The following is a 26,669-nucleotide window of genomic DNA, read 5'->3' as shown; positions in this document are numbered from 1 at the left end:
GCCCCCATTTTACAGATAAGGAAAATGACAAGTGAGTGTTTAGGTAACTTGTCCAAAGTCAGAGCTAGTAAGTGGCAGTACCAGGATGCAAATGCAAGTAATATGGCTCAAGAGATTTTCTCTTCACTTTTTACAGCATTTTATAGATCTCATTTTTAGAGATCTGTGTTAACATTTTTATTTTATTATTTTGTTTTTTTATATACAAGATTTCCCTGTGTAGCCTTGGCTGTCCTGGAATTCACTCTGTAGAGCAGGCTGGCCTTGAACTCACAGACATCTGCCTGCCCTGCCTTAACATTTTTATTGAGCCACATAAAGTTATTTTTAGAAAGCAAAGATTTATTTTTCTAAGGGAGCCCAACCCTGCCACTTGGCTCTGTCACTGGTTCTGAGGCCTGGTGCCCTGGACATTCAGATGCCAGTCAGAACAGACTGCCTTGGGGTTCCTTTGTAAATAGTACTTTTTGCCACTCACCAATTTTGATAGCTCTTATAGTAATTATTTTTTTCTCAAATGATACCTCTGCTCCTCAAAAGCTTCAAAAGCTTAATAAGTCTTTGAGAACTTTTAGATTTTCCTCTAATATTGAGTAAATGAAAATCTAATCAGTAAATGAACAGAACTGATTTAAATGCAAAGTGTTCAGATCTGTTTTGTGGTAGTGTAACTATTGTAAAGTAAATGCCATGTGATATTATTGCTAAAATGTTATCTTAAGTTTATAGATTTGAAATTACTAGACTTTAATCCCAGAACTCAGGAGGCAGGGGTAGGTGGATTTCTGAGTTTGAGGCCAGCCTTGTCTACAGAGTGAGTTCCAGGACAGCCAGGGCTACACAGAGAAACCCTGTCAAAAAAAACCAAAAACAGAGAAAGAAATTAGTGTTATTGCTGTAAATTTAACCTTGGTAATATATAGTATTGTTGCCCTCTCCCCACAAAAAAAGCTGTGTAGTTGGGAATTCTTCCTTCTCCTGTTTATATTTTCTAACGTGACTAAGAACTAGAATCTATAGTTCTGGTTTTGTCTGCTTGTTTTCCTTGAATTGTGTAGGATTTATTTAGAACTCTTTCTGTCGTAGGCTCGTTACAGGAAGGAACAAACACTGCTTAAGCAACTGCCTTGCATTCCATTGGTGGAAAACTTGTTGAAGGATGGGACCGACGGCTGCGCACTAGCTGCCCTCATTCACTTCTACTGCCCTGCTGTTGTCCGGCTAGAGGGTAGGTGTTTCAGGGAGGGATTCTGAAGTGTGGGCAGATGGCAAAAAATATTTAAATCGCAATATTTAATAACTAATGAAGGTGTTTTAAAAGGAACATTTAAGTATAATTCTGAGAAAAAGTTGAGAACATTCTGTCTAATGGCTATTAGTTATAAATACATGTTTGTTAAACAAATTTTACATACTTAGGTATTTGTACTGTCAATAGTTATGAAGCATTCATGGCTAACCCAAAGCCATCCCCTTTTCTATTTGAAGATATTTGTTTGAAAGAAACTATGTCTTTGGCTGACAGTCTGTACAATCTACAGCTGATTCAGGAATTTTGCCAAGAATACTTAAACCATTGCTGCCATTTCAGCTTGGAAGATATGCTTTATGCTGCTTCATCCATAAAGGTGAGTTCAGTCATTCTCCTTTTAGCCTTTCGTTAAAGTGTAAAAGCTGTTGCAACAAACTGGGGTCTCAGTGGTACCACAGGAGCTAGATTGGGTCTCCTGAAGAAGTAGCAATAGAAGGGGGGAAGGGAAGTGGGGCGGGAGGAGCTGGAGTTCAAGGCCAGCCTGAGGTTGTGCTGAGTCTGAGGCCAGCCAGGAAATCCAGCAGAGTCTAGCTCCAAAAGAATTGAATATAAAACAAAAGTTACAAAATAACTTTATCAGTGAAGAATTGGGGGGGGGGGTGGTGCTTTTTCTTCTTTAAATATCCATTGTTAGTTACAAGTCTTGTACATTGTAAAGGCAAACAAAAAGTTGTCTACAAATTGATCTTTTGTTTTAGTGTGGGTAGAGTAGAGTATGACCCATTAAATGGTTTTTGATCATAGGTAAATGTAACAAATGAGACTCTTCCTTTAAAAGCAAGCTGTGTGGGGGTGTATGCCAGTAATTCCAGCCTTCTGAAAAAAAAACGATGGGGAGGCTTGAGTTCGGTTGATGCCTGAGGCTGTAATGAAACACCCTTCTAACGAAGCACAGTGATGAGCCTTGCTTTTTCTTGAAGGAGTTTTATTTAGAGAATCAAATGAAAGGCTTTGGTGTGCATGTGTATTTTTATTTGTGTGTGTGTGCGCGCGCGTGTGTGTGTGTGTGCGCGTGTGCGTGCGGGTGTGTGTGTAGAATTACAGATAGGACCATTACTCCTTGCTTTTATGGAGATGCTGGGGGTTCAGGCTTGGGTCTACTCTCCCGCAGCCAAGCCGTCTCTAGCCTCTCTGGTGTATTTTAATCAGATGTCAATGTGCTTTTTGCTCAGGGTTGTTTTGCCTCTTCAGGGCTTGGGGCTTCCAGGTGAATTTCAGGATTGTGTTTTCTAGTTCTGTAATTTTGATGGGAATTACATTGAATCTGCAGATCACGTCAGTAATTTGGTCATTGTAACAGTATTAATTTTGTCAGTCCATGTGCTGCTTCTGTTTCAAAGCTTTAGGAATAAATGGTCTTATATATTTAGTTTGACTTAGAGGTAAGTTTTCTGCTGAGCCTAGTCAGAGTTCCAGTGCTAGTCCTACTTGGAAGTGCTCAAGAGCTCCTGTCATGATGATGCTCCTGTCTACTTACACTTGAATTCTTAGTCTCTACTATCTCCTCTTTTTCCTTTGTCCATTTCAGGATCTCCAAATGCAGAAAGTAGAGCCAATGATAAAATCGTTTCCAAATGGGGCAGTAGTCGCAGTGACTCATGGTCACTCCCTACTCTGACACATCAAATGGAAAACCTTGATTAATCAATTCTGAAGGTTTACCTACACCGTTACTAACTATAGCTTACTAATGACTTTTCTAGCATATGTTACCAAGTATAAGTACTACTTCTATAATATGAAAAGTGGTCAGACACCTAAGATGTATTTGTTTTATACATTAGTTTGGTATAGACTAAGTTTGGTAGTGTTCCTTCCTGTCCATTTTGGAGAGCAGAACAGAATATAGACTTTAAGTAAACCATTAACCCTGACATTTAGAACCTTGTAAGCATAGCCACGAGGTTGAATGCAGAGCTCTATCTTAAGGCTCTAAGCTCGAGGGAGGTTGCTTGGTCCATGTTGCTGGGCACCTCATTTTCACTTTAACTTTTAATAGTGGAAAATGAGCACTGCCTTTTCCTCTTATAGAAATACAGGTTGGGATCAGACTGCTTATAGGGCTGTTGGACATTGCCTGAGCAAGTGCCTGTACTGGATCCTAAGTACCACCCAAAAGAGCATCAGAAGGTCTGGCTGTGTCCTAGATAGAGCCTAGCTCCCTTGCAGTGCACTTGGCAAGCTATTATTTAGAGGGCAGGGGTGGCCATCGAAAGGCACTCTCTCTCTCTCTGTCTGTCTGTCTCTGTCTCTGTCGCTCTGTGTGTGTTTGTGTGTGTATTTTAAACCTGAGAAAGGTTTTCTCAGGTTTTTTTTTTCAGGGCTTTTTTTTTTTCTTCAGGGCTAGGGATTAAACTCAGGACCACTGACCCATATTCCCAGCCATTCCCTAAACGATTCATTGTAATAATTATTTACATGTTGTATTAACTATTTGTAAGTAGTGTAGAGGTGATTTTAACTGTCTTGTCGGCACTGGAGCGATGGCTCAGCTGGTAATGGCTCATACTACTAAACCCAACACCTTGAATTTTGTCCCAGGACTCACATTGTTGGGGGAGAGAACCAACACCCCGTGGAAGGGTTCGAATGGGTTCTATTCATGTACTGCAAAGCTTACATAGGGACTTAAGCATCCATAAATCTTTAGTGTCTGTATGGGGTCCTGGAACCAACTGCACACAAATGCTGAGGGACACATTATAGATTCAGGAAAAGGATGATTAGGGTAACTATAAAACAAAAGTAATTTTTCTGAATGTGGTGTTGGATATTGGTGAAGGTGTGAAGATTTGCGAGACTTCTCCAGTCTTGGTAACTTCTCTGGCACCATCCTGGCTTCCATTGGCATTTGCACTCACATGCACAAACCCTCGTGTAGGCACATGCTTCATATATTTAAAAAGTAGGCCAGGGTTGGTGGCGCACACCTCTAACCCCAGCACTCAGGAAATAAAGACAGGATGATCTCTGGGAGTTAGAGGCCAGTCTGATCTACACTGTCAGTTTTACATCAGCCAGGGCTACATAGGGAGAATCTGACTAAAGAATATATGGAAAGACGATTTTAAATTATTGTACCATTTCTGGAACATGACCAGCTTATTGTCATTTAATTATAATTTTATAATGAAACAATCTCCAGATTAATTACTAGAAAAAATATTTTTACAATTCTGCCATCTTGTGGCCAATTATTGCCATTATGTTATTAGGACAATTCTTACCAAGGTCCTTAAAATAAATACTCATTTTCTATCAACTCCTTCTCTATAATTACTGCACATTTAAGGGGTGTTTTTTCTAAAGTCACCTTCTAGTTAACAGTAGTAGTAGAGTAGAGCCTACTACCAGTACTTACCAAGTTTATCCTTTGGCTGTAAAGGGTATACTGTAAAGATTATAGCAGCGTATAGTCGTAACAAGCTTAATGTGTCAGTTGGCCTTCTGTAACTGTAACAGGCATCTGGGTCAAGGACTAAGGAAGGATTTATTTCTGCTTAGTTTCAGAAGTTTTGATCCATGCACAGCTGGCTCTGTTTTTTCTCAGACGTTGGTTGAGGTGGGCCACCATGGTGAAGAAGACATGGTGGATCAAAGCTGTTTCTTGTGATGAACAAAAAGCAGAGTGTGCCTAAGCTAGCTGGTTTTGGAGGAGTGGCCCAGCTCAGTGTGAGACTGGAATGGTTCAGCAAAAGGAGGGGAGAAGTGTGGGGTTAGTATGAGTCTGATCTTAAGGAATTTCATCCGAAGGTCAAAGTGTAGGGGTGAGGAGAAAGAAGAGGGCGAGTCACTGAGAGAAGGTCTTATTTTTCAGTGGAAGAAAGTTGAAAGGAAGGGTAAGTCGTGAGTATAATTAGGATTGCAGAGCCTATGAGAAGGCAGGCAGGGTGAGTCCACAGTGTAAGGGACTGAAACATGCTCTTTTTAAAAGAAAGGACAAATGTCAATAGCTTCAAATAATAGCTGTTTATGTGTAAGCATTGGACTGTTTTGGGAATCCACAGTGAAAACAAACACTGAAAGTAAAGTAAAAACCCAGTGGGGTCGTGTCTTGTGTTCCATGTCCCCACAGTACCCCACCACACACGTCCATAGCCACTGCGATGTCTGGGAAAGTGTCAGAGACCTTTTTAGTCCCCTGTGTTTCCAGTCTTTGTTTTATTCCTGGCAGTCACAGTTGCTCAAATCAGAGACTTGGAGACGTCCTTGGTTCCTGTGCTCTCAGGAGCCATAAGATGGCAGATGAACATGAATGTTACCAGCTTAAATATGAAAAACCCAGGCAATAAAATCTAAGGAACCCTGTTCATGTTAGCGCCTTGAGGATTGTTCAAAATTAGCAAATATGTGGAAGGCAAGACATCAGAAAACACCCACATTTCCAGTGATAATAGCCATAATGAGGAAAACGGGTTTTGTATAGTGCTATTGTTAGAAATACATTAAATACCTAAAATTGAAGTTATTCTTTATATATATTTTAACATATAAGCCTAATTCTAGTACAGTAGGACACATCTTTAACACCACTGCTCAGGTTTAAGACTGTTTCAAAACGAAAAAAAGAAGCCCCTAAATCATATAAATGTATGAACATAGTTATGTGTATAATTCTATAGAAGCATGCTTTTGAGAACTCCTTTAAGCCATTTAAAGAATTATTTGCATTTTCAAGTATAAGTAATAAAAGATTGTTATCCTTAATGTTTTCAAAATTAGAAGCATTAAATGATAAAAGTAGTGTTTTTATATATTTCAAGATTATTTTAGTCATAATAATATATAGAGTTTGTTATTACTTAGCATGTGGCTAACTGTTGAATTTAACATTATCAAACATTTGGATACAATATTTAAGTTACATACTTTTTCTAGAAAAATCTTACTTTTTTAAATGGTAAATGCTTTGTGCTATGTGTTTATGTTCATCCTGGAAGAAGGGACATTTGTTATCACAGAGATGTATATAGGGAGAGACTGCAATGTCTGGAAGCTTTGTATCAGAGGCCTGGACATGTGTGGTTACAAGTTCTAAACTTCTTACTCCAGCTTTAATACAACATAGTGAACATTTTTAAATAACAAGTGCATAGAATTCAAACGTATATTTGAGAAGGTAAAGCATAACTTTTTCACTATTACATGATTGGTTTTACCTAATGCAGGGCTTCTTTTAATTTTCTCAACTCTCTTATATAGAGTAATTATTTGGTGTTCATGGCAGAACTCTTCTGGTGGTTTGAAGTTGTGAAGCCTTCATTTGTGCAGCCTCGTGTTGTCCGTCCACAAGGAGGTAATCTATCTTGGTCATTTTTAATGTAGAAAAATGGAAGGTTTATACATTTCATTTGGTTTTGAGTTTTTGTTGTTTGTTTGTTTGTTTTAAGACGGGGTTTCTGTTTGTTTGTGTGTGTGTGTGTGTTTTGAGACAGGGTTTTTTTCGTAGCACTGGTTGTCCTGGAAGAAGCTCTGTAGACTGGGCTGGGCCAGAGATCCGCCTGCCTCTGCCTCTGCCTCCTGAGTGCTGGGATTAAAGGTGTGAGCCATTATTGCCCAGCTCCTCTGGTTATTTTTTTTAGATAGAAACTTGTTATTATTTTAGATTCCAGCAATTATCCTTGATTTTAAAAATCTAATGTTTTAGTAGTCAAGGCAGGAATCAGAATAATATTATCTGCAGGAATCAAAATAAAATAGCTCTGTATTTGGTATCTTACAGCATCAGAGCTCTCAGGGCCAAGTGGGCGCCATCTTGCAGTCCATACCTTTAATCCCTTTATTCCGATCTGCAGTTTTTATTTCTTACTGGATTCTTGGTTTTTAAGATCCTGTTACCCAAACTCCACTCCATTAAGACTTGATTTTTCTTTTAAACAATGAAATACTTTGTGGTTATATTTTTTTAAACTAGTAGCCTTTGTTATTACAATATAATTATGATAAAGACTGAATTGCTGACAAAGGCTGGGAGCACAGCCTTTGTCAATGGTGGAGTACTTGCCTAGCCCTGGGTTCAAACTTCAGCTCTGCCAGAAAGCAAAAAAAAATAAATAAATAAAAGGAATTCCTTCTGGATGTTTTGTAGAGCAAATGCTGTGTATGGCACAGTAAAGCTGGCTTTCATTTTTGAAGTCAGACATACATTCCTGTAGCAAAAATGACTCTATGTTTAGTGTTTCTTCTAAACTTAGAACTTTCTTCCAGCTAAAATTATGGGGCTAGTTCTTTCTGCTACAGTGGCTACTATACCCAGCATAGAATGTGATTATTCTACTTCCCAGCTACTTAGCAACTTTCCTTGCCTCCAGTTTCCTTTTTCTAACCACTGTAGTTAACCCCTGCCTTCTCAGAGATATAAAGGAAAAAAAAAAAATAAGAAGAAAGAGGAGGGGGTTGTAAAGTAGCAAAAGAAACGTATTGTTGTGGTGGGTTGTGTATGGTCTTACTTTATAAACTCTGCTGCCCGCAGGCCCCATGACGGGCAGCATGAGATAGCATGTATGTGATCTGACTTGGGAGCTCAAAGCCATTGAAAGGAGGTTCTAAATAGTGAGCTGTTAGATAAGGATACCTCCCTGAAAGAAGTTTAGAGCCTTAAGGCTATTGTCACTTACCTTTAATGATTATCAAAACCAATGTCTATACAATATTTTGCAGTTAGTGTGACTTTCACTTGCATTGCCTTTTGTGCCCCTGTCTGTGGAGCCCAGCACTCAGCAGTAATAGCAGCTTTTGCATCAAACATCACTCAAAACTAAGTTGTTCCCCTCAGATTACTTACACGTGTATGTAAGGCAGATATAGTGAAGGCTTCTCAGTGAAATTCTGACCATCTTAGTTAACTACAAACTCACCAGCCATTCATAAAAAGCAAAATTGAAGCCTGCCTCGTGTCTCTAAAATTCTGTGAAAACTTTCATGATATTAAGCACTCGGGCTTATCCTTGTCTTGAATACCTGTATTTATTTTATGATACCTATCCCACTAACCTTAAAGTGGATTTTTAAGAGTCCGATTATATCAAGAAATTCTTTGGACCTTTTGGAAATGATTTAAGGGTACATTTATATTAGAAAGAGTTATGGGAAATAGAACGGAAGGTTAAATGTTTGCTTATGGCTCAGAATGCCTGCAGTGGTGTTAGGAATCCATTGACGATACAGTTTTGAAGTTTCATCTTTTATTTTAGCTGAGCCTGCAAAAGACGTGCCATCGGTTCCTGTCTTAAATGCTGCCAAAAGAAACATCCGGGATAGTTCATCTAGTTCTGACTTCTCCTCCAGGTAGTCCACAGTGACTTCACTATTCGCCTGTTATTTACTAATGAAATCAAATAATACCTTGTCATAAAAAAGTTTTTAAATTTTATAGTTAGATTTGAAAATTAACTTACAAGTAACTTATGCTACTAAGGCCTAGTTTAATTTAAATATAATTGAAATTTCTACTGAGATGAGTGTTTACATGAATAGGTTTTTAATGAACAAACACTGAAAAGTGGAGGATAATAATCTAAGTTCCAAATTAGGAAACTCAAGTTAAGCCTTGCTGCTGCATCACTCCAGTAAGTGAGAATATTTAACACCCAGTTATTAATAGTGAGAGATATTGCTAGTAGGTGACTCTTAGGCCTCATGGAACTTTTAGAATTATATCTGGATTGTTACATTTTTAAGCACATTTCCTTATGTCTGTGACACGTGTGGAGGTCAGATGGCAGTTTGTAGAGCCGGCTCTTTCCTATGCTGCATCCCGGGAGTAAGCTCAGCTCAGCAGGCTGACGAGTCCCTTTATCTGCTGAGCTGTCTTGCTGGCCCTGGATTTGTAGATTTCCTATTATTAAAAACTCTTTGAGACAGGTGTTCTCCACTTCTATTTGTTGCTGTGATAAAACACCATCTCTGTGCTGTCCACCTTCCACTCAGAAGTGACCAGTGAGCTTTAAGAATGGGTCATTCAGTCACGATTGGGACCAGGACCCTGAATGAACAGTCTCCCCATCTCTGGCCATGAAAAAATACAGCTTAGGTCCTATGGAGACTCATCCCTTTTACTTAGATACCCTAGTGGCTATTTTCTCTCTCTTTTCTAGGAGAACCCCAATAACCAGGTAGATTCCAAATCCTCTCCCTTGAGGAGTTCCTGTCTACTGTCATCCTAGGCTCCTAGGCCCTCTAATGTCTGTAAGTCTCCACGTGATCCTTTGTAGAACTTTTGAGGAAGGAGTTGATTAATTTTTCCACTCCCTGGGAATAATTTGGTCACATCTATAGATGTTACTGTTTCTAAATGAAAAGTCTTATGAATAAAAAGGAGGCAGTCGCAGCAGAAGACAGCCAGCAGCTCTCCCATCTGCCTGGCTCCTACGTCAAAACCCTCGGTGCAAGTCTGAAACTGAGATGGTTACCCAGCTTGTACTGCATGGTAGCCGTTATCTGGGGAAGAAGAAAAGAGCAAACACAGTTTAATAACCAGCTTACTGGTATTCAGGATTACCCTCTCTGGCCATAGAGCTAAGGAAGAGTATAAGCTATGGAGTGTATCTCGGAAAGCGGGCTATCACAGGCATGCTTGGGAACTGTGTGTTCATTGATAGGCCTAACAGTGAGTACAGATAAACGAGAAGAGAAGCTGCACATAATTAGGAGGAAGAATCAGAGACCCCAGGTAGCGTTTGGTGTGGACAGAGGCAGTTCTTCAGAATGGCTGCATTCGAGAGAAAGATTAAGCTTTCATAAGCGATAGAGGCACAGCATTGAGAGCGCCCTCCAAGTCTGCGTTTGTCGTGTTCAGTGTCAGTTTGTCTGAGCTGAAGGACAGCGTGACTGTGAGCTGCTGAAGCTTCTGCCTCTTATCCCCGACCCCCATCCCTGGGGGGAGGATATCCCCCACTCGACACCAGCGGAGCATGGCACCTTAGAGCTTCAAAGGAGGACTTAAAGTATATCCTCATCTGGCCAGTTATCACTATTAGGTGAGAAGCAGACTTGTCAGTTTCCTTGGACTGAGTACAGTAGGGCAGAGTGAGGTCAGAACAGGAAAGGTCCACAGACAGGTGCTGTGCTGAAAGGCTTGGCAGGATCATCTGGGATTTTATTGTACAGAAGTTTTTGGAGATTCAAAGTTCCCCAAAATACTGCAAATTAATGGTTTTTTTAATAAAAATTTTCATTGTTTATTCAAAGGTATGTGTTGTGTGGGGGGTGTAAAAGAGAGAAAGAGAGTGTATTAGCTATTACGTGGGACACTGGGAAGGAGGCTCTATTTACTGTCTCGTCATTGCCTTTTAGATATACACGGCCGCAGACTCATTCTTCAGCCTCAGGTAATGTATTTCAGAAAGCCTATTGAGGAAAATGCTATGTTGAGTAGGCTAACTTGGAAATAAATGAGAATAAATATGAAGAATATCGAGTCTTTTTTCTGAAAAGTATCTGTCACATAGGTGATAGGTGATTTGTAGCTCCATGCCTGCTTTCTTTCCTTTTTTTGCAGTGTTGTGAACTAAGCCAAGAGCTTTGTGTGTCACATGCTAGGCAACTGCAGTGCCAGTGGGCCGTGTCTCTGTTCCTTGTGCTTGCTTTTGTTTTGTTTTTAGAGATAACATCTCACATAGCCCAGGCTGGCCTCAAACTCTTTATATAGCCAGAGTTGACTGTGAACTTCTGATGTTCCTGTCTTGCTTTGTAAGTGCTGGGAATACAGGCATGTGCCACCGTGTCCAGCTAACAGAGGTGTGCCACCATGCCCTGTTTGTATTTTTCTTATATTTTTCTAGCTTTGTGGTATCCAAGCTAGTCTTAAACTACTAACCCTCCTGCCCCAATCTCCCAAGTACTAGTATTATTACCATGTGACACTACACTTAGTGTATGGGTTTCTTTGTTAATAAAAAAAATTCTTGGGGCTGCAGAGATGGCTCAGAGGTTAAAAGCACTGTCTGCTCTTCGAGAGGTCAATTTTCAGCAACCATATGGTGGCTCCCAACCATCTATAATGAGTTCTGATACCCTCTTTTGGCCTGCAGACATTTATACAGGTAAAACACTATATACATAATAAATAAAAATTAAAATTCTTTGTATGTATGTACTTATTTTGGCAGGGAGGTAGTTTACTGAGGATTAAACGCAGAGCCTCTCTTGCTAGTCAAGTATTAGCTATAGATTACGTATTTCTCCCATAAACTTAAAAAAAAGGGAATTATTTACTTTGTTTGTGTTATTGCAACTGTGGTTCCACCTTTTAGTGCCATGAATGAATTCTCAAATATGTCTAATATGTGAGTTTCCCTTTTTTTGCATTTGAAGGAGGAATTAGAAGGTCTTCATCTATGTCTTATGTTGATGGCTTCATAGGAACGTGGCCTAAAGAGAAAAGGTAAGAACGAAGTTATTCTTGGTATAGCCACGTTACCAAAAATGCCAGCTTCATCTCCTTCTGCTTTGTTGCTATAATTAGTCAGCTTGTCCAAGCATGATTTCAGCTAGGACCTAACTTTGAAAAGGGCAGCATGGAGGTCACAGAGGTGAGAGGGATGAACTGAAAGGAGATGAAGCAGCCCGGTTCACCGTGGGGTCAGCAGGCCGTGAACAGTGGAGAAAGGACAGACTTCCAAACTGCTCGATGCTATGTTTACAGTCGTTTCTTTCCTGCAGATTCTTAAACGTTTTGTCTTCCCGTCTTTTTCAGAACATCAGTGCATGGCGTTTCATTCGACATTTCTTTTGATAAAGAAGACAGTGCGCAGAGCTCCACTCCAAACCGGGGAATCATCCGCTCTGTTAGCAATGAAGGGCTCACTCTCAACAACAGCCGTGCATCCAAGCACATTAGGAAAAATCTGTCCTTCAAGCCAGTGAACGGAGAAGAGGAGGAGAGCATTGAGGAAGAGCTTCATGTCGACCCTCATGGTGACCTCCAATCACCCATGCCTCTCAACACGAATGAACTGAACTCTAATGAGAGTACTCACTACAAGCTTCCAAATGGGGCTTTACAAAACAGAGTGCTTCTAGACGAGTTCGGGAATCAGATAGAAACGCCAAGCATTGAAGAAGCGTTACAGATAATCCACGATACTGAAAGACCTCCTCATACGCCACGGCCAGATCAGATCGCTAATGGCTTCTTTCTTCATGGTCAAGATCTAAGTATCCTGAATTCAAATATCAAGCTAAACCAGTCCAGTCCTGATAACTTAACTGACACAAAAGGTGCCTTGAGTCCCATAACAGACACTACAGAAGTCGACACTGGAATTCACGTTCCTTCAGAAGACATTCCGGAGACCATGGACGAAGACTCCTCCTTGAGAGATTATACTGTTAGCTTAGACTCCGACATGGATGATGCATCTAAGCTTCTTCAGGACTATGACCTAAGAGCCAGCAACCCCAGGGAAGCCCTGAGTCCTTGCCCAAGCACCATCAGCACCAAGTCTCAGCCCGGGAGCAGTGCCTCGTCTAGCTCTGGGGTGAAGATGACCAGCTTTGCTGAGCAGAAGTTCAGGAAGCTGAATCACACTGATGGGAAAAGTAGCGGGAGCAGTTCACAGAAAACCACACCAGAAGGCTCAGAACTGAATATTCCTCACGTGGTGTCTTGGGCTCAAATTCCAGAGGAAGCGGGTGTTGCCCCAGGTCGGGACACGACACAGCTGTTGGCTTCTGAGATGGTGCACCTTAGGATGAGGCTGGAGGAAAAGAGACGTGCGATAGAAGCCCAGAAGAAGAAGATGGAAGCCGCTTTTACCAAACAGAGGCAGAAAATGGGAAGGACAGCGTTCCTGACTGTAGTGAAGAAGAAAGGGGAAGGGATTTCCCCTCTCCGAGAGGAAGCAGCAGGTGCAGAAGACGAGAAAGTATATACGGACCGAGCAAAGGAAAGGGAGTCACAGAAAATGGACGGACAGAGGAGCAAGTCCTTGGCAGACATAAAAGAGAGCATGGAGACCCCTCCAGGCAGATGGCTGAAGTCGCCAACCACGCCTGTTGATCCTGAGAGGCAGTGGAACCTGACAAGCCCTTCAGAAGAGACTTTAAATGAAGGAGAAATCTTAGAGTATACAAAGTCGATTGAAAAGCTGAATTCATCCTTGCACTTTCTACAACAAGAAATGCAGCGCTTGTCCCTTCAGCAGGAGATGTTAATGCAGATGAGAGAGCAGCAGGCCTGGGTGATTTCACCTCCGCAACCCTCTCCACAGAAGCAGATCCGCGATTTTAAACCTAGACAGGCAGGCCTGTCATCAGCTGCTGCACCGTTCTCTTCAGACTCCCCACGCCCAACTCACCCATCCCCACAGTCTTCCACCAGGAAGAGCGCGTCTTTTTCTGTTAAAAATCAAAGGACTCCAAGGCCAAATGAATTAAAAATAACTCCTTTGAACCGAACCTTGACACCTCCTCGGTCTGTGGATAGCCTTCCTCGGCTAAGGAGGTTTTCCCCAAGTCAGGTTCCCATTCAGACACGGTCATTTGTATGCTTTGGTGATGATGGAGAGCCCCAAAAAGAGCCCAAACAGAAAGAGGAGATTAAAAAGGAGCCCTCAGAGTGCAAAGGGACTTTGGGACCTTGTGACCATAATCCTGGGGAGAAGGAGATTAAACCTGTTGAATCAACAGTGTCTGAGGTGTTGTCACAGCCTATCACAGAGACTGTGTGTGTGACACCAAATGAGGACCAACTGAGCCAGCCCACAGAGCCACCTCCTAAACCTGTTTTCCCACCTACTGCTCCTAAAAATGTCAATCTGATTGAAGTTTCTCTGTCCGATTTAAAACCCCCTGAAAAGGCTGATGTATCTGTTGAGAAGTTGGATGGAGAGAGTGATAAGGAACAGTTTGACGATGACCAGAAAGTATGCTGTGGCTTCTTCTTTAAGGTAATACTAATGACATTGTTTTGAGCATCTTCCTAGGATGGGTCCTAGGAAGTTTTCTAAGTTGATACATTTATTTCTTCAGTAACAATATCATTGATTACAAGACAGCCATTAGTCCTGAAATGTGTCTAGGCAAACCAGACCTTGGACTACAGAAGTACTAAGTACTGGCTCCTGAAACCATATTCCAGTGTGGACTCAGAGCTGCACTCTTCCACCACAGTCATGCCATCATGCCTGTATTTAAATCATATTACATGGTTTCCTATCTCCCGTTCTCACTTTTATTGATGCTCTTTTAGGAATTCGTCTATTTCCAATAGGTAAAAAAAAAAAAAAAAAAAAAAAAAAAAAACGCTCAAGTTGCATTGTATTTAAGTATGTTAAGGTTTTAGCATTTTCTATCAACTTAAATTTTACAGACTTTTTATCAACTTGAGTTTTACAGACTTAGCAGATAGGATCTTATAAAGTGAAATGTTTTTAAAAGGGTGTAGTAGTTTGATGTTATCATTGAGATATAGTTTCTCTTTTTCTGCAGTTCTGGGAACCAAAGCCAATGCTTTGCATATTGAACAGAGCTCTGCCAATAGCTATACTGTCCACCCCTGAAAAAACTCTTAAAAGCAGTTTTTAAAAAGACGTATATACGATCCATGGGCTGTGGTGTTACCTACTTATGCTCTGCATGGTGGACTGCAGTTTGCCTTCTGTAACTAGAAATGTATGTTTCAGATTTGTTGTTGGTAAGGCACTAAAACCAGGTGATGGCTAATCCTGTGTCTGAACAGATTAGGATATCAGTTTTAATCTTACTACCACTGTTAGATTACAGTAGTTAAACGGTACTTCAGCCAAACAAGTGGCAGAGCCGGGACAGTATTACTTCCTGATAGTGAAGAGCTTCACTTTGTACATAAACTCATTGTATAGTAAAGCTTTTCTCCAGCTCCGTTAGCCGATCGATCGCCACCTGGAAGAGGATGGCGCTATTCACACTCCTTCCCTTCGACTCAGCGGCTGTTGCCTCTGGCCTGGGATGCTCAGGGTAGATTTAGGAAAAGTGCCATGTGCAGCAGTGGTGGGGAGAAACGAGCTACCGACTGCTGAGACAGTGGGGCTTGCTTGTTCTATTGTGATTTGTTTTAAATTTTATCTCAGGATGCCTGTCCCTTAGGCCTCTGTCAGCATTTAGAAATTTGATGTAACTCATGTTGTGTCTGCTAATCATTTAGAAGTATTGTTTTTAAATAGACAAATACTAACACATAGCAAAGTTTTATGTGTAGGTTTAGAGACCTTTGCTACCATTTTTCCTTGCCCAGAAAGGAAACGCGGGGCCGGAGCATCCCCAGTGTAAGCTGGGCCTCCATGCATCTGCACTCTCTTCCATCCTGTTGATTCTATCTCCTGGACATGGGTCCCTAGCCTCTACTCACGCCATGCTGTTCTTTACACTGCTGTCTCCATGAGCCTGGCTCCACTGGAGACACCTTATTTAAAGAATGGTTCTGAATAGTAAACCTATAGCCTCCAGCATTCTGGGCGGCAAGTGTTTATAAAGTTCAAACCTTAGCCCAACTCAGGGACTTGGGCAGAATAACCCAGACCTACTTGTTTAGACTCTTCTTGTATCTTCTAGATTGTTCCTTAACTGTTTTCTCTAAGACTGTTCATGCTTCCTTGATTAATTATCTCCACAGTGTCTCTGTGGGGTCCTGAGTATACTGACATCCATAGTTTTAAGTTTTCCTCTTTTTCTTTTCTTTCTCTCTTAGACTGTGAACATGCAGGGACACTGTTCTTTTTACCGAAAGCATAGCATAGTATGTGTGGTTAGTTAGCTAGATGCAGAAATGCATGTTTAAGCTGATGGATTTGATGTACCTTCAGACTTTTTCTGTTCACCATAGAATCTGTCTCTGGGCTCCCAGGCAAAAAAAGACAAAAGTCTTTCTTTCCTGTGTGATTGGAAACCTGTAATGTTCAGCACTTGATGCAAATGCATGTCACTAAAACATAAGGTCCTCAAGAAGTCATTGAGACAGTGAATCAGTACCATGGCGTGTTAGTTACTCCTTGCTTGGATTGTAAGCACTGCACTGTAGAGGCATTCTGGGAACTGACTGCCTTCAGTCAGTCCAGGAGGTTTACAGATCGTGACAAACTCTGAGAATGACAGAATTTCAGAAAAGGAAATTATGCCTAGGTCTTCTTCCAAGTGACCTCTATCAGTCAAACTGTCAGTACCTCAGCTAAAAAACAAAAACTAAACTGGAGACAAGCCCATGCAACATTTATGTGACGTGACATTTGGTGGAGAGTTTTGAAATGCTTTTTTATCTGATTTTTCATTATAATTTAAATGTGATTTTTTAAAATGGGAGCCAAGCTCTGCTATTGTAGGTTGTTTGTTAGGATGGAAACATGTGGGGGCCAGTGCGGTGACTCGGTGGGGAAGACACTTGCTGGAAAGCCTGGCAGTCTGAGTTTGATCCCTGGGACCAGCATTGTAGAGGAAGAGAACCAGCCTTTGCAGGTTGTCTTCCGACTGCCATGTGGGTGCCATGTATGAATGCATGGGCACACAGGTCACAGATTGTAACTGATGTACACAGTTGTTTTCAGGCCATGAGGTGGCCACCTGGTAAAGGCTGTTAACACCGGGCCTGAAGGTCTGACTCAGTTCAGCCCTGAGATCCACGTGAGGGAACAGACTCCTGCAAGTCACCCGCCAACCTCCACACGTGCACCGTGGTGGGCGGCCGTGTGCACATGCACACACTAAAGCAGTAAGAAAGCACTTGTTTCTTCTTTTTTCTTTTAATGGCTGTTAAGTTTAAGGATTTCTTAACATTTTGTGAATCATGTCCACATTTGGTAGGGTTGTAATTAGTTCAGATTTCAGATAAAAGTAATGATAGGATGTGGCTATGTTAAATTAGAATCTAAATGTTTACTCTTCTTGTTCTTAGGATGATCAAAAGGCAGAGAATGATATGGCAATGAAGCGAGCAGCTTTGCTGGAGAAACGGCTAAGAAGAGAGAAAGAGACTCAGCTTCGGAAGCAGCAACTGGAAGCGGAGATGGAGCATAAGAAAGAGGAGACGAGGTGAGGAGGATGCTGCGATGATCTGCAGTGAGACTCAGGCTCTTTAGAGAGAACTGCAAGTGTGCCTTCAGGGCAGGCAGTGTTCTGTCAGCTCTGGAGCGACAGGGTTCTTCAGGAACATTGTGGGGGACAAAAAGGAGCGAGACCATTGTTGACTAGGGGCAGTTTTAGAAGATCAAACTATTCTTTTTGCTTGTCAGGGTGTTAACTTTAAAAGTTAATACTATGTTTAAATACTATTAATTTAAATAACTGAGAAACACATACAGAGAGAGGAAAATGACCAAAATTTTAAATTTTCTCAAGGACATTTTAAGCCAACTATGTTTTTCCCCAAGATTCTGAAATATTTTCCTCCCTTCAAACATGTAACTCTTTCCAGTGTCATTTGTATTTGATATACAAAATAACCAATTTGGCCATTTGGTTTCTTAGACGAAAAACTGAAGAAGAACGTCAGAAGAAGGAAGACGAGCGAGCACGGAGAGAGTTTATCAGGCAGGAATACATGAGGAGGAAACAGCTGAAACTGATGGAAGACATGGATACAGTAATCAAGCCTCGACCTCAGGCGGCTAAACAGAAAAAACAGCGGCCAAAATCCATTCACAGAGATCATATTGAATCTCCCAAAACACCGATCAAAGGCCCTCCAGGTAACCGCAGTTATTTCTGAGGAGTCTGTTCATAAACACCAGCTTGGCTTGTTGTGCTAACTTGACAGTGCTTTGGTAATACTAAAGTGGACACACGGTTTGAGATGATGCATGGTCTTATTTGGAAACCAAAATAAGCTAAGGAAATTTGTATTTAATCGAGGTGCATTGTGTGTGCATGCATATATCCAGTAAATCCAGTGTGAATGCTAAATGTGAATCTGCAGATGTAACAACCTTCCTTCCCCCTGAGACAAGGGCTCATACAGCAGAGACTAACCACAAACGCACCACAAACGTTATAACCAAGGATAACCTTGAACTTCTCATCCTCCTACCTCTGCCCTGTAGTACTGGAATTACAGGCATGAACTGCCTCTTCCTTCTCATGCAGTGTTGGGGATTGGCTCCAGGGCTTTGTACTTGATGGGCAAGGAGTAGTCAACAGCCACACTATGTCCCCAAGGCTTTCACTACTGTTTACAAACATAAATGAGGATGCATGTGATGTGCATGCGCGGTATAGGAGGCATCCCTGTACTTTTGTCCAGGCCCTTCCTGTGAGGTTTAAGGGCTCTGCCATTGACCATTTCCTGAAACATTGATATCCGACAGTAAAGAACATCAGGTCAAGACTGCAAAGGTCCCTCTCTAAGATACAAATAGCCAAAAATCCAAAATTATAATTTCTTGGAGTTGAAAAATTCAATATACATAATTTTTAGCCATTTTATTTAATATAGTACCATGGAAAATTTCCAAGAATTTCTACAGTTAGAGCTGAAGATTAAAAAAGTAGAGGCCTTGCCTAATATCCTTGAGACTCTAGATTTTATCCCTATCACTCCAAAAACTAAGAATTTCTAAAGTTACTCTGGATTGTGGGTGGAGGGGGTAACCTAAACTTGACCAAGCAGTGAAGCTTGGCTTCTCTGCTTGCTCTTCAGCACAAGCCGGCCTCCAGCTAGCAACTCTGCGTCAGTATTCCAAATGCTGAGGCTATAGGAATGAGCCTGGTTTGTTTGGTGAGACTCTTTGATTTATAATATTGGCTGATGAGCTGAGGCGATGGCTGGGACTAGGGTGATAACTCAGTGGTTAGGAGCACTTGCTGCTCTTGCCGAGGACTAGGGTTCAGTTCCCAGCACCCACATAATAGGTCATAACCAGTGGTTCATAATTCCAGGGGATCCAACACAGCCTTCTAGTCTCCGCGGACACCAGGTATACAGGCAGTACATATACATACATGCAGGCAAAATTTAAGAAAATAAAAATCAAAACTAAAAATTGTTGGAAGAAATTTGTAAGCTAATTTTGCACGGAGGAATTAAATATTGCAAAATATATGTTTGTTTGTTTGTTTGTTTGTTTGTTTGTTTTTTTAAAAAAAACCTAGTTAGGGTATCAGGTCTCCTGACCACTTTACTTTGGAAACAGGAAGTTAGTTTTATTGTTGCCTAAAACTTGGTTCTTAGTTAAAGTTGTGGATATATGCATGCAACCTACTGTGTGCTTTGATTCAGAGTAAAGAAAAGAGGACATGGCAAAAGCCCAGTTATCTTCGCTGGTGTTATCTGATGAACAGACTCTTTCCTAGTTTCTTCTTTTACAGTTCCAATTTTGTTTTTGTTCAGGATCACGAATTTCTCGTGTTTTTTCAGTCTCTAGCCTCTCATTGGCATCGCTGAACACAGGTGATAGCGAGAGTGTTCATTCGGGCAAGAGGACGCCAAGGTAAGCCCAGAGCTTTTGGATGTTTTTCACAGGAAAGAGTGTGGTACTTGCAATTATATAAAAATGTAAATAAAAATTATTTAGTTATTTTATGATAAGTGAAACATCACAAATTTTTAGCTTTGCTGATTTAAGACTTACTGTTAAAATGATATGAGGTGGGGCCACTGAGATGGCTCAGTAGGTACCGGCATCTGCCGCCATGCCTGATGACCTGAGTTTAGTCCCGGGGACCCACATGGTGAAAGGAGAGAAATGACTTCAGCAAGTCACCCTCAAATCTTCTGCATGACATTGTATGCACATGCACGCACGCACACACACACACACACACACACTGTGTAGTTATTAATTATGATATAGTTATAATGACTTACTTATCAGTGCTCTTTTAGAATTTGAATTAATGTTAATACTTTTATAAGCTATAAACACTAATAGTATTTTATACAATAGTTGCTAATATGACTATGATTAAATAATAGAGAAAAATAAAATCTTTCTTCCCATTGAAGACAATGACATTAGAATAATCCCAAAGTCACTTGCTTATTTGAATGTAACATTTTGGAGCATTTGTATCTAAGTCACAGATATAAGGACCCATGTTCTTTTTCTCTAGCATATAGATTTGAAAGATCAGTGTCACCTTGAATTAGAAGACACACATCAAAAAAGAGTGCTTCTAGGACCCAGGAGCTCAGAGCGCACACTGTCTCACCAGTCCGTTGTGCTAGTCTCCAGTTTTCATATGGAAAGAGTTCATCCCAACAGATATTTACAGTGTACCTACCATGGCCATAAAGAAGAGACAGTATTAGCACTACCTCATTTCTAAAGCTCTAGGTTGGTTTGGTTGATACACTCACATGCATCCACAGGAGCTCAAAGATGCTTTTTTCTGAGACATAAAATGTAAGATATTCATTGTTTAGGTCGGAGTCTGTAGAAGGCTTCTTATCTCCAAGTCGTTGTGGCAGTCGGAATGGCGAGAAAGACTGGGAAAACGCATCCACAACTTCTTCGGTGGCTTCTGGAACAGAGTACACAGGTTGGTGTGAACGTTCCAAGGGAGATTCCAATTTACCTCGCTAACGAGAACAGGCATGGGGCGGGCGGTACAGGTGGTGCAGGTTTGCATCACAAACACAAGCGTGTGGTACAGCAAGGAAAGGGGTCACTGTGAGGTGCGAGCCTTTCAGTGATGCAGCCCCACTAAGGAGGCAGTGACTCACTCCTGGTGAGTAAGGTAGGTCTCTAAATAGAACTAAAGATAGAACTTAGCTGCCAGCTGCCCATACTACTGGCCACTTCAAAGAAACCTTAGAGAAGTCTCATCAACAAAATATGTTCCTCATGACTATGTGAAGGAAGTCTGTAAGGACTTCATAACTCTCCCTAACATCAAGACTTCAGTTATAATCAGCCTAGGTAACTTAATGAGACTGTCTCAAAATAAAAACAATAAAGCTTATTGGGGGAGTGTTTGCCTAAAATTTGCATGAGGGCTGAGGACCAACATAATGATGATAATGATATCAAGGGAGCCTAAAGGTAAGGGCATCAAATCTAGGAGGTATCATCCTCACTGTCCCTGCTCCCTCCAGCTCCTCTTCCAGCCTCTGTGGGTGGGCAGCACTGACCAAAGCCAGACTAGAGTCTAGAAAGTGAGAGTACAGCTAAAGACCCGGAGCAGAGGCCAGAGTGAGGGGACGAGCACCTGTGTGTGCTGAAGGACCAGGAAGGATACGGGGTAGGGACAGCAGGAGAAGGAGATGGTTCCATGCACCTGCGACGCCTTAGCACACCCTCAGTAGCCAAGAACCAGTTCAAAACTGTATTTACTTTCTGGCTTCCCCCTTCCCCTCTCTATTCTTTAGCTGCTTAGTACAACTTTCTACGGTCTATCTGACAGCCTCTCTTTCCTTCTCTCTCTCTCTCTCTCTCTCCCTCCCTCCCTCTTTCTCATTTATTCCATGTGTATGAGTCTTTTGCCCATGTGCATGTCCTCTTTCCACTTGCATGCCTGGTATCTGCATCAGGAAGATATCAGATCCTCTGGGGCTAGAGTTAGAGATGGTTAGGAGCCACTGTGTGGGTTCTGGGATTCAAACCCAGGTACTGTGGAAGAGCCAGCAGCCAGTGCCACCTCTCCAGCCCCAGTCTGACAGCTTTTAGTGTGAGATTGGACAATATTTCCATATTGCTCCCTCTGCCTTTGTAAAGTTGAACAACCCAGAAAAAAACCTGTTTTTCTTCATTTTTGTGTGCACATGCAGAACCAGGAGACAACCAGTATATGCAGGTGGTGCTGCCTTTGGAGTTTTAAACAGGGTCTTGTTAAGTATCCTTGGCTAGCCTTGAACTACCTGAATACTGAATACTGAATCCAGCTGTGTGTTTTTGAAACAGGGTTTCATTTGCCTGTCTCCACCTCACTAATACTTTGTTTTTTTAAAATATAGTGTGGGTCCTAGGGGGTTGAACTGACATCCCTGTGCTTGCAAGAAAAACACTGACTGACTGAGCTCTCTCCCAAGACTACCTTCTGGCCTTTTACAAGCTAAAGCCAAGTATGGTGGCTTCCAATGGTCACCCTCTTCCAATGGTCACCTGAAGAGGGTGACCATGAGTTTGAGGCCAGCCTGGACTTAAAGTAATGTGAGTCAGTCTCAAGAAAGCTAAAGTAAACTAAGGGTTACTCTTGGGCCCGTTATGCTTTAATCTGACAAGTAATCCAGCCAGACTGGGAAGATTAAGGAGACAGTGTAACAGTTATAAGCAATATCTTATTTCTAACACTGCCTTCATGGGACAGCAGCAAAAGGCCACAAGAATATCTTCCAAATGTGTCCTGTGTGAATAAAACCATGTTGTGGCTGGAGTGTAGCCACACCTAAGGGCTGGACATGGTGGTGCGCATCATTAATCCCAACACTTGGAAGGCAGAGGCAGGCAAATCTCTGTGAGTTTGAGGCCAGCCTGGTCTAGCTGGAGAGTTCCAGGACAGTCAAGGCTATTTATCCTCCTTCCGGTCAGAGCTCAGTTCTCACTTGGAGAGTCAGCAGTGTGGCAGCTCCAGCATGGAAAACTGACAGTGTTTCTGTCTTAGAAATGTTATTTCTGTAACTGTTGTAAATGTTTCCTGCAGGACCAAAGCTTTACAAGGAACCTAGTGCAAAATCCAATAAACACATAATACAGAATGCTTTAGCTCATTGCTGTCTGGCTGGAAAAGTAAATGAAGGTCAGAAGAAAAAAATCCTAGAGGTAAGCATGCTCTCATGAAAGTTACATCTCGGAGCTTCCCTGAGAAGCCTCGGGACTCTTCTGGATGGATGGGTGAAGGGGACGTGCTGTGACAGGCCGCTAGAGTTGGCAGCATGAGAAGGGTCTGCAGTGATGGGTGTTAGTGTTAGATGGAGTTACTCTACTCTCAGAGTTCTGGAAGACTTACAGTTTAATTAGCGTACGGTGGCTGAGCGCCTACTTAGCATGTGTAGGCGATCCCTGATAATGCCAAAATACTAATAGAAAGTTTGGTTTTAGACTATGTCATAAGTTTTAACCAAGAAATATTAACAAGTATATATAAACACTTAGTAAAATGTTACAGCTTCATTGTTATCTTGTTTTTGTTTTCTGTTCTAAAGGAAATGGAGAAGTCAGATGCCAACAACTTCTTAATCTTGTTCCGGGATTCAGGCTGCCAGTTCAGGTCTTTGTATACTTACTGCCCAGAAACTGAAGAAATCAATAAACTGACTGGGATAGGTCCTAAATCTATCACTAAAAAGATGATTGAGGGACTTTACAAGTACAATTCTGACAGAAAACAGTTTAGCCACATACCTGCTAAAACTTTATCTGCTAGCGTGGATGCGATTACCATTCATAGCCACTTATGGCAGACCAAGAGACCAGTAACCCCAAAAAAACTCTTACCCACTAAAGCATAGGCAGCAGGAGATGCTCGCTTCAGAACCTTTGTGGTAAATTTGTACTTCGTCTTTCCTGCCTATAGAAAAACCTTTCTAATTGCCAACAAGATTTTTATCAATTAAAACTGGACCTTAACTCTGTTGTTGTGAACAACTGGAATGTAATCACAGTGTTTGGAATGCCGACGGTTCTTACTAGGTGATAAGTCCACGCGATGAAGGAAATGCTTTGATTCACAGGCGGAGATTTGCATGCTAGCAGGCTCACCTGCCTGTGTTAGAGACCGTGCAGCACTGAATTCTCATGGACACAGCGGGACATAGGCTTGAGGTGTGGCTAGATGGCAATTATGTGATGTATTCTTTTTACCCCTGTACTGTGTGTGCACATCGTCAAATGGTTTCGTTGTTGTTGTCGTCGTTCTGTTCCCTCTCCTGGGGTTATTCTAAGCTGCCTTTGTGTTTGTTTTATGTGGAGATCATGAAAGTAGAAAGTTCCTGTTGAAAAGTACCTTGCACCTTTCATATGATGGTAAGAGAGACACTAGTATTAGTTTTACAGTAGCCCTCGTGTTCTGATGGTGTTACAGTATTTGCAAGAATCCTTCTAAGTATTTACATTCTGTATTTATTATTCACACAAGTATTAACATTTCTCTATTAGTAAGGAGGTGTTTAAAAGCTGCTGCTGGGTCCCCTGCAGACCACACAAGCTAACCCAGCACATCCTGTAAGAGGCTGCTGATGAAATCAGTGCTGGTTGTCTCTACACCACTTCTGCCAACTCAGAACAAATCAGATTGTACTTTTAACAACAGAGCACTTTGTATTGCATTTAAAGTGCGTCACTGTATAAGGTGGCAGAAGTGAGTGAGTGACACGTGAGTGCTGCCTTTCTGTATGAAAGCATACAGCTTCCTGGCAGCTCAGGAGGCCTTTATATTTATAACCGATAGGGAAATTATATTTAGGATTTTTAAACATGCACAAAGGGCTACATTTTGATTTGAAAGTAGCTTCCTGTTATTTTACTTATACTGGGTTTTCTTTCCTTTGAATCCTTTTCCAGTGGAACAGCTTAGATTCAGGGCACACTTGAAATCTCCTCTCCATGATCTTTCTTCTTTAGCAAGCATACCAGAGTAAGTTGGGGGGAAACTTCATTCTCAGGAAAAGACTTGAATGATTGATTGTGTGGCCCTTTTATGTTTCAGTGTTGTGACAACTGTGTACACTAGTGGGGAAGACATTGTTTATAAGTGAGAGAGTAGTTTGTTTTCTTTCATGGGATATAGAGATGAAATATGTACATTTCTCTAATTAAGTTGTTTAGAGAGGGAACTCATGTCTCATGTTATGTATTTACTTATTTAAAAAGAAGAATGGAATGGGAAGTCCCTCAGCTGTACTTTTCTATTATAAAGCCTTTAGGGATCAGTGCATCTGGGTTTTCAACATTTTCTCAAATGCTGTCAATATTTTACTGTAATTTATGTTCTTATATTTATGTATATTTGTTAAAACTGTAAAAAAATTTTTCACAGATTTTTTTCCAATACCTGTGCAAAATGTATGTGTAGCTCAAGACTATTTGTGATCTACTGCTTGCATGTGAGAGACCAGGATATGTAACTCTTATATTTTAAATGTATACATACTGTGTATATATAAATATTAAAAACGGGGAATTTCACATTTTACCTTTCAGACACCAATTTTTATCACAATTAGAAGGAAATGGGCAAACAAAGACATCCTTACGATAAGATTAGTTTAAGAGTTATAAACAAACTTAATCAAAACAAAGTGAATTATAGACAAAGGAATTTAATAAGCATTTTCTACTACTAACCAAGGTCTTTTCCCTATCAAAGCAGCCTCATGGCTGTCACCTGAGTACTGAATAAAGAAAAGTCAGGTGCAGGACATTGAGAGAACTAATGAACACTGACCTCGCCTGTCTTCGTTCTTCCATCTGTACATCCAGCAACTGAGCGGAATGTCTAGTGTCTAAAGGTGTGATGTGAATATTGCCACAAAGTTCATTGCTCTCAGTATAAGATTTTACTTTATTAATGCAAGAGGAATACAGATATATTTCTTTAGTCTGCAGATTTTTTTTTATTATGGTGCAGCTTTTTAAATTATGTTTTAAAATTATACAAATGAAAAAATGCCATTCCATAAAGTTTGGAGATTTCCATCCACCTTACTGAAACACAAGCGTTGTCATCGTTGGAGGTCAAATTACCATGGTAACTACTCAGTTAAATCTGCCAAATCCTTGTCATGGTAACCAGTGTGGCCTGTCAACTCCTGCTACTTACCACAACTTCTAAAGTTTTCCTCTCAGTTTCTCAGTTTTGTTTAGGAGGACTATTGTTTGTATTTGGCTGCTCACAGCCAGAGTCTCCTTCTTTGATGTGACTCATGGACACTGTTGGGCGATGTGCAGTGTGTAGTGTGCTTCCTGTCCACTCCTGAGCGCTGCAGATGATCCGTCAGGCTTGCTCGTTCCTGGGGGTTACAGTGTAGTTCCCCTTTCATCTGAATAAAAGCATGGCACCAACTGACGCTGATTCTTCAATAAAGTGCGTGTTGTCTTGTCTTGTGTTTGATAACGTTATTTGGACTCAGGAAAATACATCATGAAGTTTTCTTGTCTCAGCCTAGGTTTAAATTTAGTAATTGAATATTTACCTAAGTAATTTTTAATATTAAATTATGCTTGAATGCCTTTTGAGGTGGCATTGCGGTGTTGTTAAGTTTCTGTGCTTTGCTCTGAAGTATCTGTCTCTATGACTCTCACATGTTTATGTTCCTTATACACAGTCACACTGGCTCTAGTGAGTTGAGAATTGTGAGGTGTGAGTACCACTGCGTCTTCAGTGTGGCTCTGAGCCCCTCTACACAGTGGCCAGTTCTGTACCAGTCTCTAGCTGTCACTTGTGCTCAGTTTATTCGGATGAAGGCATGAAATAAATCCTGATAGCCAGAACAACCCTCATGCATAACTGTGCG

General features: G+C 41.2%; 1 protein-coding gene across 5 annotated transcripts in view; it reads left to right on the top strand.

Annotated features, from left to right (window-relative positions):
- Camsap2 (calmodulin regulated spectrin-associated protein family, member 2) overlaps positions 1 to 26,385 on the top strand; it is a 77,995-nt gene extending 51,610 nt beyond the window's left edge. For 2 of the 5 annotated variants that reach the window (NM_001347110.1, NM_001347109.1), the window contains 13 exons: positions 1,087 to 1,228; positions 1,489 to 1,628; positions 6,515 to 6,608; positions 8,506 to 8,599; positions 10,607 to 10,641; positions 11,627 to 11,696; positions 12,009 to 14,202; positions 17,178 to 17,314; positions 17,750 to 17,970; positions 19,635 to 19,707; positions 20,643 to 20,758; positions 22,859 to 22,977; positions 23,361 to 26,385. In NM_001347110.1, the coding sequence (NP_001334039.1) occupies positions 1,087 to 1,228; positions 1,489 to 1,628; positions 6,515 to 6,608; positions 8,506 to 8,599; positions 10,607 to 10,641; positions 11,627 to 11,696; positions 12,009 to 14,202; positions 17,178 to 17,314; positions 17,750 to 17,970; positions 19,635 to 19,707; positions 20,643 to 20,758; positions 22,859 to 22,977; positions 23,361 to 23,666 (3,741 nt within the window). In that variant the 3' untranslated portion in view covers positions 23,667 to 26,385. Of the gene's footprint in view, positions 1 to 1,086; positions 1,229 to 1,488; positions 1,629 to 6,514; positions 6,609 to 8,505; positions 8,600 to 9,477; positions 9,500 to 10,606; positions 10,642 to 11,626; positions 11,697 to 12,008; positions 14,203 to 17,177; positions 17,315 to 17,749; positions 17,971 to 19,607; positions 19,708 to 20,642; positions 20,759 to 22,858; positions 22,978 to 23,360 lie in introns of those variants that run through there. The other 3 variants (XM_006529832.3, XM_006529834.3, XM_011248066.3) reach the window with 2 other exon arrangements.
- Positions 26,386 to 26,669: the final 284 nt, after the last annotated feature.

The sequence above is a fragment of the Mus musculus genome, chromosome 1 (assembly GCF_000001635.26).
Source record: "Mus musculus strain C57BL/6J chromosome 1, GRCm38.p6 C57BL/6J".
Lineage (NCBI taxonomy): Eukaryota > Metazoa > Chordata > Mammalia > Rodentia > Muridae > Mus > Mus musculus.
Note: the sequence above shows the minus strand (reverse complement) of the source record. Positions and strands in the feature narration are given on the sequence as shown.